This window comes from Psammomys obesus, unplaced genomic scaffold (genome assembly GCF_907164565.1).
Source record: "Psammomys obesus unplaced genomic scaffold, mPsaObe1.curated_primary_1811, whole genome shotgun sequence".
NCBI classification, from domain to species: Eukaryota; Metazoa; Chordata; class Mammalia; order Rodentia; family Muridae; genus Psammomys; species Psammomys obesus.
Window position 1 is genome coordinate 41,404,502 of NW_026593286.1, and position 15,845 is coordinate 41,420,346.

General features: G+C 42.0%; 1 protein-coding gene across 3 annotated transcripts in view; it reads right to left on the minus strand.

Moving 5' to 3' along the window:
- Positions 1 to 8,467: 8,467 nt before the first annotated feature.
- Nab1 (NGFI-A binding protein 1) overlaps positions 8,468 to 15,845 on the minus strand; it is a 30,973-nt gene continuing 23,595 nt past the window's right edge. For 2 of the 3 annotated variants that reach the window (XM_055616725.1, XM_055616726.1), the window contains 3 exons: positions 15,344 to 15,503; positions 13,133 to 13,249; positions 8,468 to 10,369 (listed from right to left, as the gene is read on the minus strand). In XM_055616725.1, the coding sequence (XP_055472700.1) occupies positions 10,281 to 10,369; positions 13,133 to 13,249; positions 15,344 to 15,503 (366 nt within the window). In that variant the 3' untranslated portion in view covers positions 8,468 to 10,280. The remainder of the gene's footprint in view (positions 10,370 to 13,132; positions 13,250 to 15,343; positions 15,504 to 15,845) is intronic. The other variant, XM_055616727.1, reaches the window with a different exon arrangement.

Below are 15,845 nucleotides of genomic sequence, written 5' to 3' on the forward strand. Positions count from 1 at the left end.
ACTCTAGCAGTTAAGTAAAAAGCCAAGTATAATGGCATTCAACTGTAATCCTACCTCTGGGAAGGCAGACACAGGGGGTTCCTGAGCCCACCAGTCTGCTTGTCTAACCCAGTCAGCAAGTTTCAGGTTCCACGAGAGATCTTGTCTCAAACAATAAGGTGGAGAGAGATGGACGCATATTATCAATCTCTGGCGCGCGCGCACGCACACACACACACACACACACACACACACACACACAATTTTAGCTGAACAACATGGATTCTTGGTGCTCTTCATGCAGTCAGGTAGGGGAGTGCTTGCATATTGTAAGATGTGCCAGTTTTAGCATAGCTTTGTCTGTTTTTATTTTTCATATATTTTTTAGTTTTTATTGGTTCTTTGTAAATTTCATACCGGGTACTCCAAACCCACTCATCTCCCCAGCCCCTCATTCTCGCCCTCCACTCTTGCAACTTCCCTCCCCAAACAGAAAAAAAAAAAACCCTCAGTGTGGAAGCTGACTGCAGCTGACATGCTGTGTCCCACAGTGGACCCTTTTGTCCCCACTTCTTTGCTTTTCAAGTGTTCACTGCAATGACTCGTTGGTGGCTGATGTCAAAAGGCATTGATAACCTGCAGAATGTTTATTTCCTGAAGATGAAACCAATCAGGTTTCCTCCCCAGCCCTCTGGTCCATAGTGCACGGATCTGAACTACCAAAGGGAAGTGTTTGGTTTAAACACAGCTATGATATGGAGATATAAACGGTGCTGGTGAGTCAGGACTCAGACTCATGTTTCTTAATCACTAGTTATAAAATGCTGCTGCTATTATTTGTCAACCCCCCCACACCCTCCTTTAAGCCCACTGGGTCCCGTCTGTGTTAGCTGACTACTCCTGGGTGTAAGAATTTGCCCTGGACCGTGGCCATTATACCAGATTTCACGCCACTGAAAACCACCTAGCTTTGCCTCACCCAGCAGCCATCAATATCAACAGTTCTCCAGGGAGGTGGGACTTCAGCCCTGCCTTCCCTCTCTAAGCTCTGATTTTTTGTCTGGCTTGAGCCTGTGCTACCCTGTGCTTGCTCTCATAGCTGCTCTGGGTTCCTTACTGTGTTTGGAAAGTGCTGCTTTGAAGTTACTTACTGACCAGGCACTTGCAATCTTCTCCAGGGCCTTGCAGGGTGGGATATGACAGACACCCCATTAGGCTCGCCACTCTGAACACTCATTTCCTGTGTATGTGGGCTCTGTGCTGCCTGTCACCTACAAGAAAAGCTTTTCTGGTGAGCGTGGAGCACTGTTCATCTGTGGCTACCACAAGAAGTCAGGGGTCACTTGACTGCTATGTCCACTTACAGAATTGTAGTAGCAGGCTCTCCCCTACAGCCCACAACCTGTCCAGCAGCGGCGGGAATCAAACGCTGGACAAGGGGGAGTCTCGCCAGGCCCTCACTTGGTGGCTGTGAGACCTCAGGCGTGGGTTCCATTATGGAACAAATGATCTCAGCGTTCTATGCTCTTTCAGAAAAAGTTTCCTCTAGATTTTGGTCTGTGTGTCAGGGACCACGTGATTACATTTTCCCGGTTAGATTACTGGTGCCTCCCCTGCTATAGAAATAAATGGATGTATCATAAGAGACTAGGAGAGAATGAAAAATGTTGTATTTTAGTTAATGGTTTGTGCACACGATGCATGTGTGAGCGTGAGTGGGCATCAGAGGGTTAACTGTTCAGAGCTGCAGCACAGTCTCCCTTGTTCTTGTGTGTTGGCCACGGAAGTCATGTTGATCCCTAAGCTTCTGGAAGATTCAACTTAGGAATGCTGTGATTACAGATGTGTGCCACTGCATATAGCCTTTCCTGTAGGCTCCAGGGTCCGTGTGGGTGCTGGGTTTTGTGGCTAGTGCTGTTATCCATTGGGGCATCTTCCCTGCCCTGTAGTGAATCTTAAAAGCCACTTTCGTTACGTTAGCTGTGCTTCTTTAATTCAGAATACTTATAAAAGTTAATTACCCTGTGCTTTGGATCATGAATAATGAGTTGTGGGCTTGTGCAATCTTACAATGTTAGAGGTCTTTGCGATTCCACAGGTCTTTCTTCCCTGACCTGTGGCTGGACACATCACTCAGACTGACACTCAATCTCAGGCTGTTCACGTGCCCAGTTGCTAAGCTACAAGCAGAAGTGGCAAGTTTACATTCGTGGAATTAAACTCATCAAAATTCATCATTCTTAAGAGATCAAGATAAAGATTTTGGCTGGCTTTAAATTCGCCATGTAGTAGAGGTTGGCCTTGAACTCCTGACTCCCTTGACTCCACCGTCCAAGCGCTGGGATTACAAACATCACATCAGTCTCCCCAGCCATGGCTTGGTTTTGAAAACATGACAACTGCAGATAAGTAGTGGTACAAGTTTCAAAGAAAAGAAACAACATTCGTAGAAACATCCAGATATCTATGAGGGCGGCCTGGGACTTGGGACTGCGTTTTGCAGTTCAAAAGTAATGTTACTGAAAAAAAGAAAACAAGCTTTCCTTTGCATGAATGTGTTCAGCTATAAAGTTTAGGGGTTGCCGGTCAGTCATCCAGTGGCTCTTGCTTCTACCGCTGGAGACACAGCTGGTGAGAGGGACTGGAATGAGGGGGAGTGGAGCACCATGCCCTGGAGGCCCTGAATTATAGAAGACAAAGGGAAGCAGGGCCAGCCAAGCAGACAGCACGGCGCTCTGGACTGCTGGCGCTCTTACCTCGACTTCCCCTCAAACATAAAGCGTTAGTAACCTCAAACAAACCCTCTTTTGCCCAAGTTGCTTTTTGTCAGGATGTTTTTAATCACACCAACAGATATGAAACAAGGTGGGGTATTTATCAGAGAATCAATAACTCAGATATGAAAATATGTTCTATCACCAAAGTGTTATATTTTACTTTAGCATATTACATTCAACAACTGCAGTAATTATTCCCCCCAATTATTCTGTTTCACACTACTCTCCAAAATTTTATGTAGACCCCCTTAGGTCAATTCATCCTGCTTGATTCTTACCCGAGATTACTGAAGACCTGCATTCTGTGACTTCTTCCTGCCTGGCTTCTAGGATATCCCTCTTTTTTTTCCCCTCACCTTTCTAGCTGCATAGTGTCTTTGACAGCTCTTGTCCTTCTACCCCCCCCACTGAGCTTGTATTTATTTCCATAGCTATCTACCCCCCACTGAGCTTGTATTTATTTCCATAGCTATCTACCCCCCATTGAGCTTGTATTTATTTCCACAGCCACCTTCTTATTGCTTAGCATCTCATTAGATGTCCTGGACTCAACTGCTTTAATAAAACACTGATAGCTCATGAGAGTAAGATTTTTGACTTGAGCTCCAGGGTTTTGCTTCTAAACAATCCTAACTAGTGCTATGATAATCAATATGGAGTGTGTTCCAAGCAGAGCTTCTTTCTCCATTGCTGGGGCAGATGCGAGGACCTTCACTGTTGCCCATTTTCTAGAAAAACATCTTTGAATTAAGGAAAAGAATGGGTCTGTGCATTGTGTATAGTTTCTAATTCCTGCTAATTCCTGGAATTTTTCATGATGCTCTATGTATTCAACTGTAAATATTTCTGGTCCAAGAATCACTCCCTCTCTTGTTCTAGTTGGGTGTGTCTGAAAAGCAGAAATGGAGAAACTTTGGAGTTTTTGCTTCATTTTGCTGATGTTTTTTGAGGTAGGATCTCCCTATCTAGATCGGTCTTTCCTGGAACTCATTCTGTAGACTAGCCTGTCCTTGATCTCCCTGAGATCTGCCTGCACCTGCCTCCCAAGTGCTGGAATTAATGGTGCGTACCACTATGTCTGGCACACCTTTGAGTTTAAAAAACAAAACAAAACAAAACAAAAAACCCAAAACCAAAAGCCATTATTTATTTTTTAAAAGAAAAAACAAAAAAGCCCTCCATGTAGGTAACCAACCAGAAACATATTTCTATTTGGGCTTCAAATTATCTTAAGCCATTTATATCCACACTGCCTCCTCTCAGCTCCTGCATAGCCAGTTCACTGGTGCCTTCATTCTGGCTGAGGAGGAGGAGGAGGGGCCACGATGCCCTCACACTGGCCAGCATGGAGGTGCTGAAGGGGAGACCTACGCTTTTCTAACAGCTTGGGGTTTCCTTCCTCACTACAAAAATTAATCAGGACAGAAGCCACACGCAGCATGAAAATTAATCACTTCCCTCAGGATCAGTGGATTCTGGAATCTCTTGGTAGTTTTTCTTTTCATAAAATGAGGCTACCAGTATCAGATTCATTGGCTTATGAATTGGATTATTGGGGTCACAACTGTAGCGATAACCTTGCAAGCTTTTAAGTAAATGAGCTCCTATGAACTCCACACTAGGTTTGGGAAAGAAAACAGAGTTCAGGACAGTAGAATGGACTCTTCTCCACTGTAATTTCTAGATGCAAATGAGGTTAAAATGAACCATGGTTTGAAATGTAGCTAACTGGCTGCCTTCTCTGAATCCTGCCTTCCTTTGCACTCCACATGTAACACATAGAAAACACACCTCGACCACCAGTCACAGGGTTTTCTGAGGGTTTGTACAGGTGTACGCAAGTGTGGCGGCCAGAAGACAACATCCTGTGCTGTCCCTCCCACAGGGCCTTTTTTCTTTTTTTTTTTTTTTTGGAGACAGGGTCTCTCACTGACCATCAAGTGGGTTGTATGCATGTACTACCCCACCTGGCTTTTTGTCGTAGGTTCTGGGGTCAAACTCCGATCAAGCCCTTAACCCAGCTCAGACCTTACACTGATTTTGCCCTTTTTCTAACTCCCTCCCCTGTTTTTGGCCTACTCTATTATTTGATGGCAGCAGAACAGCCTTTCCCACACCCACCACGGACCGCAGAATTCTTCTCAAAAAAATACTGAGTACCAAAGTCTCCTTCCTAAATTTTCCTTTGGAAAGCCTGTTTCCTAGGTTCATGGCTATAGTTAATTTCTATCCAACGGTCACAAGCTGGATATTTAATCTGTAAGGTAACTTTTACTAGACAGAGGTGTCCAGGGACATGTCTTAGGGGCATGTCTTCTCCTCCGCAGAGCTGGAGTGCAGGTTAAATGTGAACTGTTGGCCCTGTGCTAGTCAACAGTGGATTTGTGACATCCCACTGCCGCAGCTATCATTAGTTTAAGAAGACTGACTTGTTCGGGTCACGTGCCTCACCATGCAGTCTGGTCTTTTCATAAGGGGCCAAAGGGAAAAAGCGACCTTTCCCCATGTAAACCAACTATTATAAATAAGTTTAAGTCTCAGCAAAGGAAACGCCTCTTTTTTTCCCATTGAAAGCGTTACAATATCAAAGATGTTCTTTGAAAAATTAGGTGTTCTTCATTTATTTCACCCTCAGTATTAGTTCTAACTGGAAACTGCCATTGTCATGACCCTAGAACTGGAGTTAAGTATCAGCTGTCGCTGTGGCAGCCAGGTCTCACACACACACTGCCTTATGCCTTATCAATAAGGGAATTGAGTCCGCTGATGTACATATTTTTTTCAGGACAGGGTTTCTCTGTGTAGCCCTGGCTATCCTGGACTTGCTTTGTAGACCAGGCTGGTCTCAAACTCACAGAGATCCGCCTGCCTCTGCCTCTCTGAGTGCTGGGGTTACAGTCAGGTACCAGCCCACCCAGCTGCCTATGAGATAAATGTACACAGTGACTGTAGAGACATGTTTTAATGACAAAAAGACTGGATGAAAGGGCAAAGCTGGCCTTGTCAGCATCATCTGTTGATGGGAAATTTTCAGTATGACTCAGGATCTGAGAATTGGAGGTATGCATGTTATAGGGAAATAACAGTAAAATGGTGAGACTCAGCGGTCTATGCATAAGAACATTACTTAACAAAGCAATACCCTTGTCTGGGAAGGACAAGAACAGGTAAGGTGCTAGAACCCAAGTGACAGTTGGTGACAGCAGCAATCCTCTCAAGAGTAGCAAATGCCTGTGCCGAGCCAGTGACGGCAGGACTCCACCTACACACGCACTGCCTAAGCATCTTCCTACGCACTTAAGCCTAAGTGACTTGCCCAGAGAGGTGTCTGCAACAGAAGAGAATGGCCTTCCTTGCCTAGGACTGTGTGTGGGTGCTAAACGAGGCACTTTAAACAAACTCTTAATACAAATATGACTCACAAGGTTCCAGAATGTGTAAATACGAAGCACAGTCTAACTTATAATGTCATGGGCTCTCACCACAGCAAGGCTTGATTAGCAAATTGTTTGGACCTCCAGGAAAGTCAAAATTTGACACTCTTAAGTTGATGAAGAAGATTCTTGGGCCTTTTTAAAGCCTTTGTTGTAGCATTCCCATCTTGAGCCAGTGGTCCATACTTAACTCAAATGCTGAAACATCAGGCTTTGATGGCAGCATCCACTTACAACATTTCTTTGGGGTTGTGAAGACGCAAGATGATTCTTTGGAGAAGGCACAATGAGAAACTTAACTAGAAAACAATTATAAAGATTTAAAAAAAAAATAGGGGCTGAGAATATAGCTTGGTGGCAGTGTTGACCTTGTATGCACAAAGCTCTGGGTTCAACTTTAAAACCGTAAAAAAAAAGTGAAATAAAGTTTTAGGACCTGAAATAGTATTTATGTCTTTCCCAATTTCTATCAATGTAAAACTATGTCTTGTGCTGCTGTGTAGAATTTAAAACCCTCTCCTGAGACTTTAGCAAAGGTAAGCAAACTGAAGAATGATGAGTGCTAGTCAAGCAGTCCGGTGCCTCTTTCCCACTGAGGTACTTAATATGTCTATGGCGATCAGTATGCACTGTACAGAAAGTACATAAACAGGGTTGTTGAGGTGGCTCCTGAGCCTAGCAGCTTGTGTTCAATCCTGTGCCAAGAGAAAAGCCAGTGCTACCAAGCTGTCCTCTGCCCCACACGAGTGCCATGGCACCTGTGCTACTTATGTATCATGCACACACAAGATTTTAAAAAAAGCTAGATGAGCACGTTGCATAGTTGAATATATACAATTTTTATTTACCAATGGATGTTTCTCCTTTTGAGATGGAATATTTCTATGCAAGCTGAACTCAAGCTCACAGAGACTCTAGCTTCACCTTCAAGGACTGCTTAAAAGCAGGTGTCATACTAGCCCAATTAAATATTTAAAAACCCCAAACTAATGGTAACTAGCATTTCATATGAATGCTAAGAAAAAATACGCTTAGTGTTTTGCAATTTATTTAAAATGTTTCTTTTTTGAAGGTCACGGTAAATTACTATAAAGGTATCAGACTTTTCCTTTGGTTGAAAATGACCTGGCAGAAACTAGAGCTTTACTGTCTCTACAGTGAGACCTGGAAGTAAGCGTGGCTCTCGGAAAAACAATCTTGGAAATTATGACCAAAGAATCAGACCCTGCCAGGAGACCAGAGTTCAAAAGGAGATTGTGGCAATACTCAAGAATCATGTGGCCTAACAGATGTGAAATATGAAAGAAGGAAGGAGTTTTAACAAAGCTAATTTATAACAAAGCCAGCTATTGTAATTCTTTTTAAACTACGGTAAAAATTTGATAGACAGAAAATATATTTAAGTTGACTATGTAAAAGAACTTACTTAAAATTAAGAACTTAAATTTCTGATTCATATTTTCTGCAGAAGAATCAAGTGATTGTTTTTCTACATTTTCACAATCAGTAGAACCAGAACCCATAATCTGACGATTTAGCCATCGCACATTCAAAGATGAAAAGCTAGCACAGTGTTAGCTTTTGATCACTTAGGTATCAGGAAAGTTTGTCTTGCAGGGTCACTATGGAAACAGTAATCATCAAGGTTTTTGAGATTAATTTGTGTTTTCAATAACAATGTCAGGACACTGAGACATCCTTTGTTAACTTTGTTAACCCACTGAGAATCTCATTTAATACAATGCCCACAGAAAACAGCAAATAAATGGGCTTGGATTCCCAGAAAAAACTCTTGCACACTGCTGGATCAGCATTGGTTTTCATTAAACATTTGTTGTCATATTTCCTTGAATCCTACAAGAGACAGACATGGGTTCTCGCTGAGTTGATAACCTGGTTGGTTTTCTTTTGAAGATCCAGAGCTTCACCAAAGCTACAAACAAAATGGTGTGCCAATAATAGTTCATCATTTCAAGAGTGAAATGTGTGGACAGCACTCTAGGAAAGGCCTCCCAAGGTGACCACAACCTACATGGTCTACAGAGTGGACGCAAGGCCAGCTAGGACAAGTTAGTAATCTTGTCTCAGAATTAAAGAGTGAAGTGAGAGCTGGGACTATTACTCAGTGATAGAGGCCTGGCCCATGTGTGAGGTCTTCTGGTTCAGCTCAGTGTCACAGAAAGAAAAGAGCTTTAAGCGCGTCCCATCCCCTGACAGGCGGTAAGGGAGGCAAGGTGGACGGACATCACCTGCTGTGCAAAGCACTCTAAGCATCCATTTGTGAGGCAGGGAAATTCTTTATTGCCACAGAAAGCAAGTGCACTCATCTTATCTTCTCAACAGTTTTAGGAATCACAAAAATGCAGAATTCACACAATAAAGAATGACACAGACTTAGGGAGAAATGGTCCCTTGGATTATATTGGCTGTAATACTGAGGTAACCAATTGGCCTTGTTCAGTGAAAATATCTTAAACAAAATGAAAAAAAAAATCACTAGTTACAACATCTAATTTATATATACCATTCAAATAAAAATATATATTATTTGCTTTTATGTATAGCAAGTTTAATACATTAGTGTTCACAAGATAAAAACTGTATTCTACTGAAATTTTTTTGTGCTTCTTTATCTATAATCTTGGAATTCAGAAAAGTACACTACTTAAGGAGACTTACTTCTGGATTTAAAGATGCAGTTTCTAGGTCCAGGAGAGACAAATGCCAGGTGGAAGATTACCGCATCTTTTAAAACTTGCATGTTAAAGTCCACAAACTTGAACTGTAAGACACAACCTTTCTTTAAAAAGGACCACAAAAATTTTCAAAATAGATTGCAGAATACAAGAAACAGCTCATGAAAGGACAAGGATACTAACCAGTAGTGTGGCTGATATTACAAACTGAACATTCTAAACACATCCCACTAGCTCAGCACACAGTGGACAGTGAGACCATGGTAATCAACCTCACGGAAACAACAGAGGCACATGGTCCCTAAGATATGTCTTCAGTGGGCAAGATGCAGTGGTCTGATAGAAACATTTAGGAAGGAGAAAGCCTTTAATGGTATAAAAGCTGTTTCCTGGTGTTCCTTCGGTAAAACTCCTCTACAGTTCAAGATGAAGAGTGATTATCTGTGTGACAGTGCTCAGACTATGGTGCAGACACCTCACCTAACATCTGGCCAACAGATTCCAATATAAGATTAGGAACTCATATTTATTACAGCCGTAATCTAAAGCAGAACTAAAAACAGGACACACACTCCATGTCGATTCACCCACGTTACCATCTTTATCACATTTAGGGTTAACTGACTATGCCTTAATTTATTTAACATATTCTCAAATATCATGTTTAAATCAAGGCTTTTACACATTAACCCACTTACTTCAAGCCCTCCGCCCTACCTTTGTTACATCTTGAGCAGCTGTCACAAATGTAGCCTACTTCATTTTGGAAATGTTACTCCAAGTTTTAATTTGTGGATTGATTAAACCAATGGAAGTGACATTATTTAGTGACAGCTGCACATTTCCTATTAATTGGTTTTATCAAGTATTAAGTACACAGTCTTTTCCTTGGTGTAAACTGAGTATTGTCTTCCATCTTTCTCCAGTCACCTTGCCAATAACCACATTGCCTAGACTTTCTATTTATGACTGCAAAAGTTCTAAATGCTGACGAGTAACATTTACGGTAAATACACTTAAAGTAGACAACAAAATTTCAAGTAAAATGAATGGTATCCACATCTACTAGACCAAACATCTCAACACCTAGATTTGCTTCTATAAATTACAAGGACACGTTGTACAATCTTAGTGAATGCCTACAATATTGAGCCTTTCCACATGAACAACTTACACAGGAAGGTAACTGGTCAGTGTTTGTTACGTTGCAATGCTCTCCTCTTCTGTGGTTGTTGCTTTGTCCTGGTTTCCACAGACTACTGTGTGAGTTCTTATGCTTTGGCTATGATCTGTTTGAGCTGAATGAGGCAACACTGGTTATTAAGGCTTAATCTATGATGGAGCATTATCCTTGAATCTGGCGCCATTTCCAGCGAACAGTGGGAGAATCTTGGCTATCTTGAGTCTTCAGGCTCTGTTTTAATAACTTTCTTTTCCAAGGTGAAAGCAGAGTGAGGGTAGTCTTTTAAAATCCCAAGGCTCTCTACATAAAATAAAATCAGAAAGAATTTGAAATATGAAATCAGCGGACTACAAAGTCAAGTTATTCAAACCCAAAACTGCATAGCAAATATTATTAACTATTCATAATTATGAAATTCCATATGGAATTTTATTTACAGAGTTTTTAAAGCATGGGCTCTGGATGAACACAGTAGTGCCGTGTTCCCGGTCCTCAGAAGGCTGAGGCAGAGGGATAGCTTCAAATTCCAGGTCAGCCTGGGCTATGTGGAGAGTACCCAGCCAGACAGGGCCACACAGCAAGATCTGTCCATCTTATGAAAAACAAACAAGCAAACAAAAACAAAACAAAAGAAAACACATAGTTTTATTTAAACCCAACTATACCAATTGTCAGGTATAAACTAATCAGGGTAAGTTACACAGCTGAGCCTCTGTGTCCTTACACAGAGTGTCTTCATGGAGAAGGATGTGAATAAGGATGAAATATATGTGAATAGAGAGACTTTCATTTCTTTACTGATTTAATGAGCATTGTTGTGTTGCCTGCATGCACATCTGTGTGAAGGTGTAAGGGCAAAATATATACAAATACACATCCATCCATCCATCCATCCATCCATCCATCCATCCATCCAATGTGCATTCGTGTTCTGGCTGCACGTGTGGCTGTGTGAAGGAACTGGAACTCCTGGGGTAGAATTACAGACAGCTGTGAGCTGCCATGTAGATCTGGGAAGTGAACACAGGTCTTCTGGAAGATGAACCAGTGTTCTTAATCGCTGAGTAATCTCTCCAGCCCCAAGACAGACCTTTAAAAAAAAATGCTTAGTCCACTGTGGTAAGTATATAGAATCAAACTGGTCACTTACATACAAATGTTAATAGCTACAATATTTTCCATAAAAATGAGATAGAAATATAAAATTTAAATATAAAACTATGTTTAAATATAAAACTAAAAGTTCCTCTAGCTGTGGCATTCTAAAGTGGTAATAAAGAATGAAAAGGTTACTTTCATAAGTAATGGTTCCGTGGAGTTTTATGAATAATTATTTCAACAATGTATGCTTTATGTATACATTACTTACATGCAAACATGTGGACTAATACACACACACACACACACACGCACACACACCTTGAAAGGGACCAAATTCCTAGCTTGAAGGGAGGTGATTCAACATATGCAGGCGGCCTCCATGTACAGAAGGATATTTAAAATTGCACTTAGGCGCATGAAAAAGCCACACTACTTCAATTCCTAATGGCTGTACAACCCATCATCTCTTGTTTACAGCTTACAATGCCCCTGTGAGGGATCTACTTTATAGGTGAATCCGTGAGAAGCAGGCATTACAAGGTCAATTAACCAGGCTCTTACTGCTTGGCACCTGTGTCATTTCTACTCATTCTTTTTGTAAATTATGTTTTAAAGTATTCCTCCATGGACAGACACTGGGTACTTATCAACTATAGTGTTCAGGACAGGCCTCACGTTCAGGAGTCATTGGCCAATGGCAATCTGACTCCATGGGGTTTTTTGTTCTCTGTCTGTCTTTGTGTGTGTGTGTGCGCGCACACGCGTGCACCCACGCAGAGGCAGGGGGTGCTTTTGTTTTGTTTTCTTTAAGAGAAAGAACATGAAGTTGGATGAGTAATGAGGTGGGGATAATCTGGGAGAAATTGTGGGAGCAGAAGAGTATGATGAAAAATATGATGTATAAAATTCTCAAAAATAACCTAGATATCTAAAATTTATAAAAATTAAAATTCAATGTTAAAAAAGCCAAAATTCTTCTTTAGGCATTTCTTTGTTCTGTTCTATGTAAAATCCCAGCTTAACTAAATCTCCATGTAGCAGAAATACCATGGTCAGACTAATAATGACCAATGTAATTGCAGTATTTCTTTTACGTAGGGCTTTGAAGCAATTTGAATTTGTAGAGAGCATGTTTGCTTGTTAAGAATGTAAAGAAGAGATTGATTTTTCATGTTGCGGAAGATAGACCAATTTGCTATCATTTTAGGATAATTTCACCCGTAGCTTCTTTGACAGCCATGTGAAACAGTGGACTAATGGTTAGGGCACAGAACACTAAGGAGGACACCAGCCTTTCCAGTACCTGCTGCTGGAGTATGAACAGAAAGGCTCAGACACGGACTTTCTGGAGAAGCTTCATAGTAAACCTCGCCCCATCATCAGCTGTGGCCATGCTCCTACCGACAGCACACAATCCAGTGATGACCCCAGCTTCCCCATCCATTAAATCAGGGGCCGTGGTCAAGTCACTCCTAGAGTTACCTGTACCCGAAGACCGAGTGATACCCGGCTCTTCTAACCGGTGCCTGTGCCTACTCTCCAACATTGTCTCATTCATTTTACTTGAGTGTTTATCAAGTCACAGACACCAGTCAACTTCACCCTAAAATGCATCTGCAGGAGAAGCCAGGTTCTGGTACTCAGGGCTCTCTCAGCTCAAGGACAGAGTGTGCCCGTGACACGTCACGGTATGGTCAGAGAAGGAAAGCCAGCCCACCTCATTATAGTCATTTACTAATAAGCTCAAGTGATCTACAAGTCAAAATCCATTGCCAGTCACACTGCCTTGACCACCATGCCTCTTCCCTGTCATTTTTTAGGATACTACAGTCCTCAAGGATTATATTTTGGCAGTCTGTAATTTCCAAGGGGGGTGTGACAAGTAACACTGCTCCCTGGGGGCAAAGGGGAAGAAAAAAGCGAGGGGAGGCTACCAGCTTCTGCTCCAGGCTGCATTCTCACCTGATGAGTGGGACTTGGCCTCACTGGAGTAAAGCCTATTCAGCTCCCCGTCGACCATGAAGTGATGGGGCTGCCTGCTCTGCACACCAGGCATGCGGAGATTCAGAGGTCTTTCTCCTGATGAAAGAGAAAACAAAGCAACATTTAAAACATTCACTGTGCTTTTTGTCATTCCTTTTCTGATTGCTTTTGTAGAAAAATGTTCACAAGTTGTCAGAACATAGCTTAGGAAGAATGAAAAGGGTGAGGAGGCACCAAAGAATTCACAGTTGCTGGGAAAAGACAGTTCAAATAGTAAATTAGGAAGAAAACGGCAAGTGGTTGATGCTAGCCCAGGCAGTGAACAAGCTGTTGGCACACACCTAAGAGCTAAGAGGACACAAACAAGAGACAGACATTTCTAGAAGCTCTCCAATACCAGGTTAATGCCCCACCTCTGTAAGATATTTTCCTTAATAACCATACTCTAAGCCATGCCATTAGCTAGCCACACATTTAATAGCAGCGAGATGGCTTCAGGTCAATTACAGGTTTGTTTGTTTTTTTTAAAACAAACTCCATCAGTGCAGACACAGTAAAATGCTTCATACATTATATTCTATAACGTCACAGCAAATTCTACCCCACAGTAAGTCAGCATAGCATCATAAATTAAGCACCACCAAATCTTTCATAATTGTGTTTGTTTAACTGTTAATTCTTAGCTACTAAGAAGGGTCAGAGAAGTTAAGTTTTTGTTGTGTTTTAGAAAGAAAAATCTTTCTTTCACCCTAAGGTTGTGACTGAGGGTAATGTTTCATTCCGTGGCTAGAGAATGCCAACTAATGTGATATTTTTATTTGGATGGAAAATTCTTTGCCAATACACATCAGAAATGGGATTAACATCCATGACAATATAGAGGACTGCAGAAATTAGTCACCCAAACCTCTCACCTTCTAATTAATAACTGAACTAATGAAATAGCTAGATAATTCATAAAAGAAATGCATATGCTCCCCAAATATCTGAAAAACTGTTCAACATCCTCAGCCATCATGTGAATGTGAATTAAAAATTAAAATTTCTCTGAGGTTCTGCCTCATGCCAGTTAGAATGGCTAACACTGAGAAAACAAATGCCAACAAATGCCAGAGAGGATGTGTGAAAGAAGATCCCTCCTCACTGCTGCTGAGAGCATACACTGGTTCAGCCAGTTTGGAAACCAGTATGGAGGGGTCTCAGAAAACTAAAACCCGAGCTTCCAGGTAACCCAGAGAGGCCATGCCTGTGCCTGTGCCTGTGGGATTCCGGCAATGCTACCACAGAGACGCACGCACGCCTGCTCACTGCTGCACTACCCACACAGCTAAGACATCAGCTGGCCAGATGTCCACCAGCAGAGGAGTGGTGGAGACATGAGGCAGAGATGCACAGAGGAGCTTTATCAGCCACAAAGAAAAGTGAAATGACATTTGCAGGAAGGCAGATGGACAGGAATCATCACATATTAAATTAAATACGATAAGCCAAATTCAGAAAGACAAGCACCACATTTTCTTTTGCAGGTTGAACTGTGTGTGTGTGTGTGTGTGTGTGTGTGTGTGTGTGTGTGTGTGTGTTAAACTAAAAAAGTGGCAATAATATGGGAAGAAGGAATTTTAGGGGAGGGGGAAGAGGAGAGAGGGTAAGATGTTACATGTGGCAAGAAAGGAGGGAGGGCACGGGGGAGGGGAACAAATAAAAACAAAGTCTGCATAAGTTTCCATATTGAAGCCTGTTACGTTGTGTGAACGTAATGCATTTTTGTTAAAGATGGCTCCTCCCTTGGAAAAAGGAATTATTAACAAAGCTAAGCATGTGCTAGAAGGTAAGACAGAAAATCATAAGAAACCACTATACTATTCAGGGATATTTGAAACTACAGGACCTATTTACAGGGTTCCACAGTGCTGCTCTGTATGTACTTGAAGCTAAGCTGCCCGTGACCACGGATGCCCTTTGCACAGCGATGCCTTCTGACCTTGGCGGCATGCCTGGCACAGAGAAAACACTTCAAAAAAACCTTCTGAATAAGCGAATGACAATGACTTCAGATTTTCTTCACGCTGAAGACATGGGATATAGAATGATCCCTTCAAAATACTGAGCTTTAAATCCCAGCCGTTCTCCCTACTTCTCTTTGGAAGGCAGCGGTGCTGGCTCTGAAGCCAGCTCACTGCAGAGTCACACCTTGTCCGTCGGAGCCGTCGGAGGGCAGCCCATCCGGGCTGTGCTCGCCAGAGCTCTGCCTGAAGAGTCCAGCCGTCAATCTCCTCTCCTGCTGCAGCCTCTCATAGCTGGCCTGCGTACACAGCAGCTCCATCTGCTTTGCCATCCCCTTTTCAGCCTGCTAGTAAGTAAAGCAGAAATAAAAACAATAACTGGAGAATTCTGATTTCTTCATGCTTAAAGTTGCCAATTGAGATTCCAGCAAATGTATTTAGTATTTATTAAGCTGAGTTCATATTTCTGTGGAATATTGCCTCCATCTGTATAATAAATATCGGTGTCATGTAAGATACTGGATTTGCTCAAAATGTTTCTTTTCAGTCCCATAGAGAGAATTCTATACAAGCTCAAAAACTTCACTTTGTTTTCCAAGGTTTTGAGTCCTTTAAAGGATTTCTTCTTCTGAGGAGGAGAATGAGGAGGAGGAGGAAGATGAGGAAGAAGAGGAGGAGGAGAAGAAAAG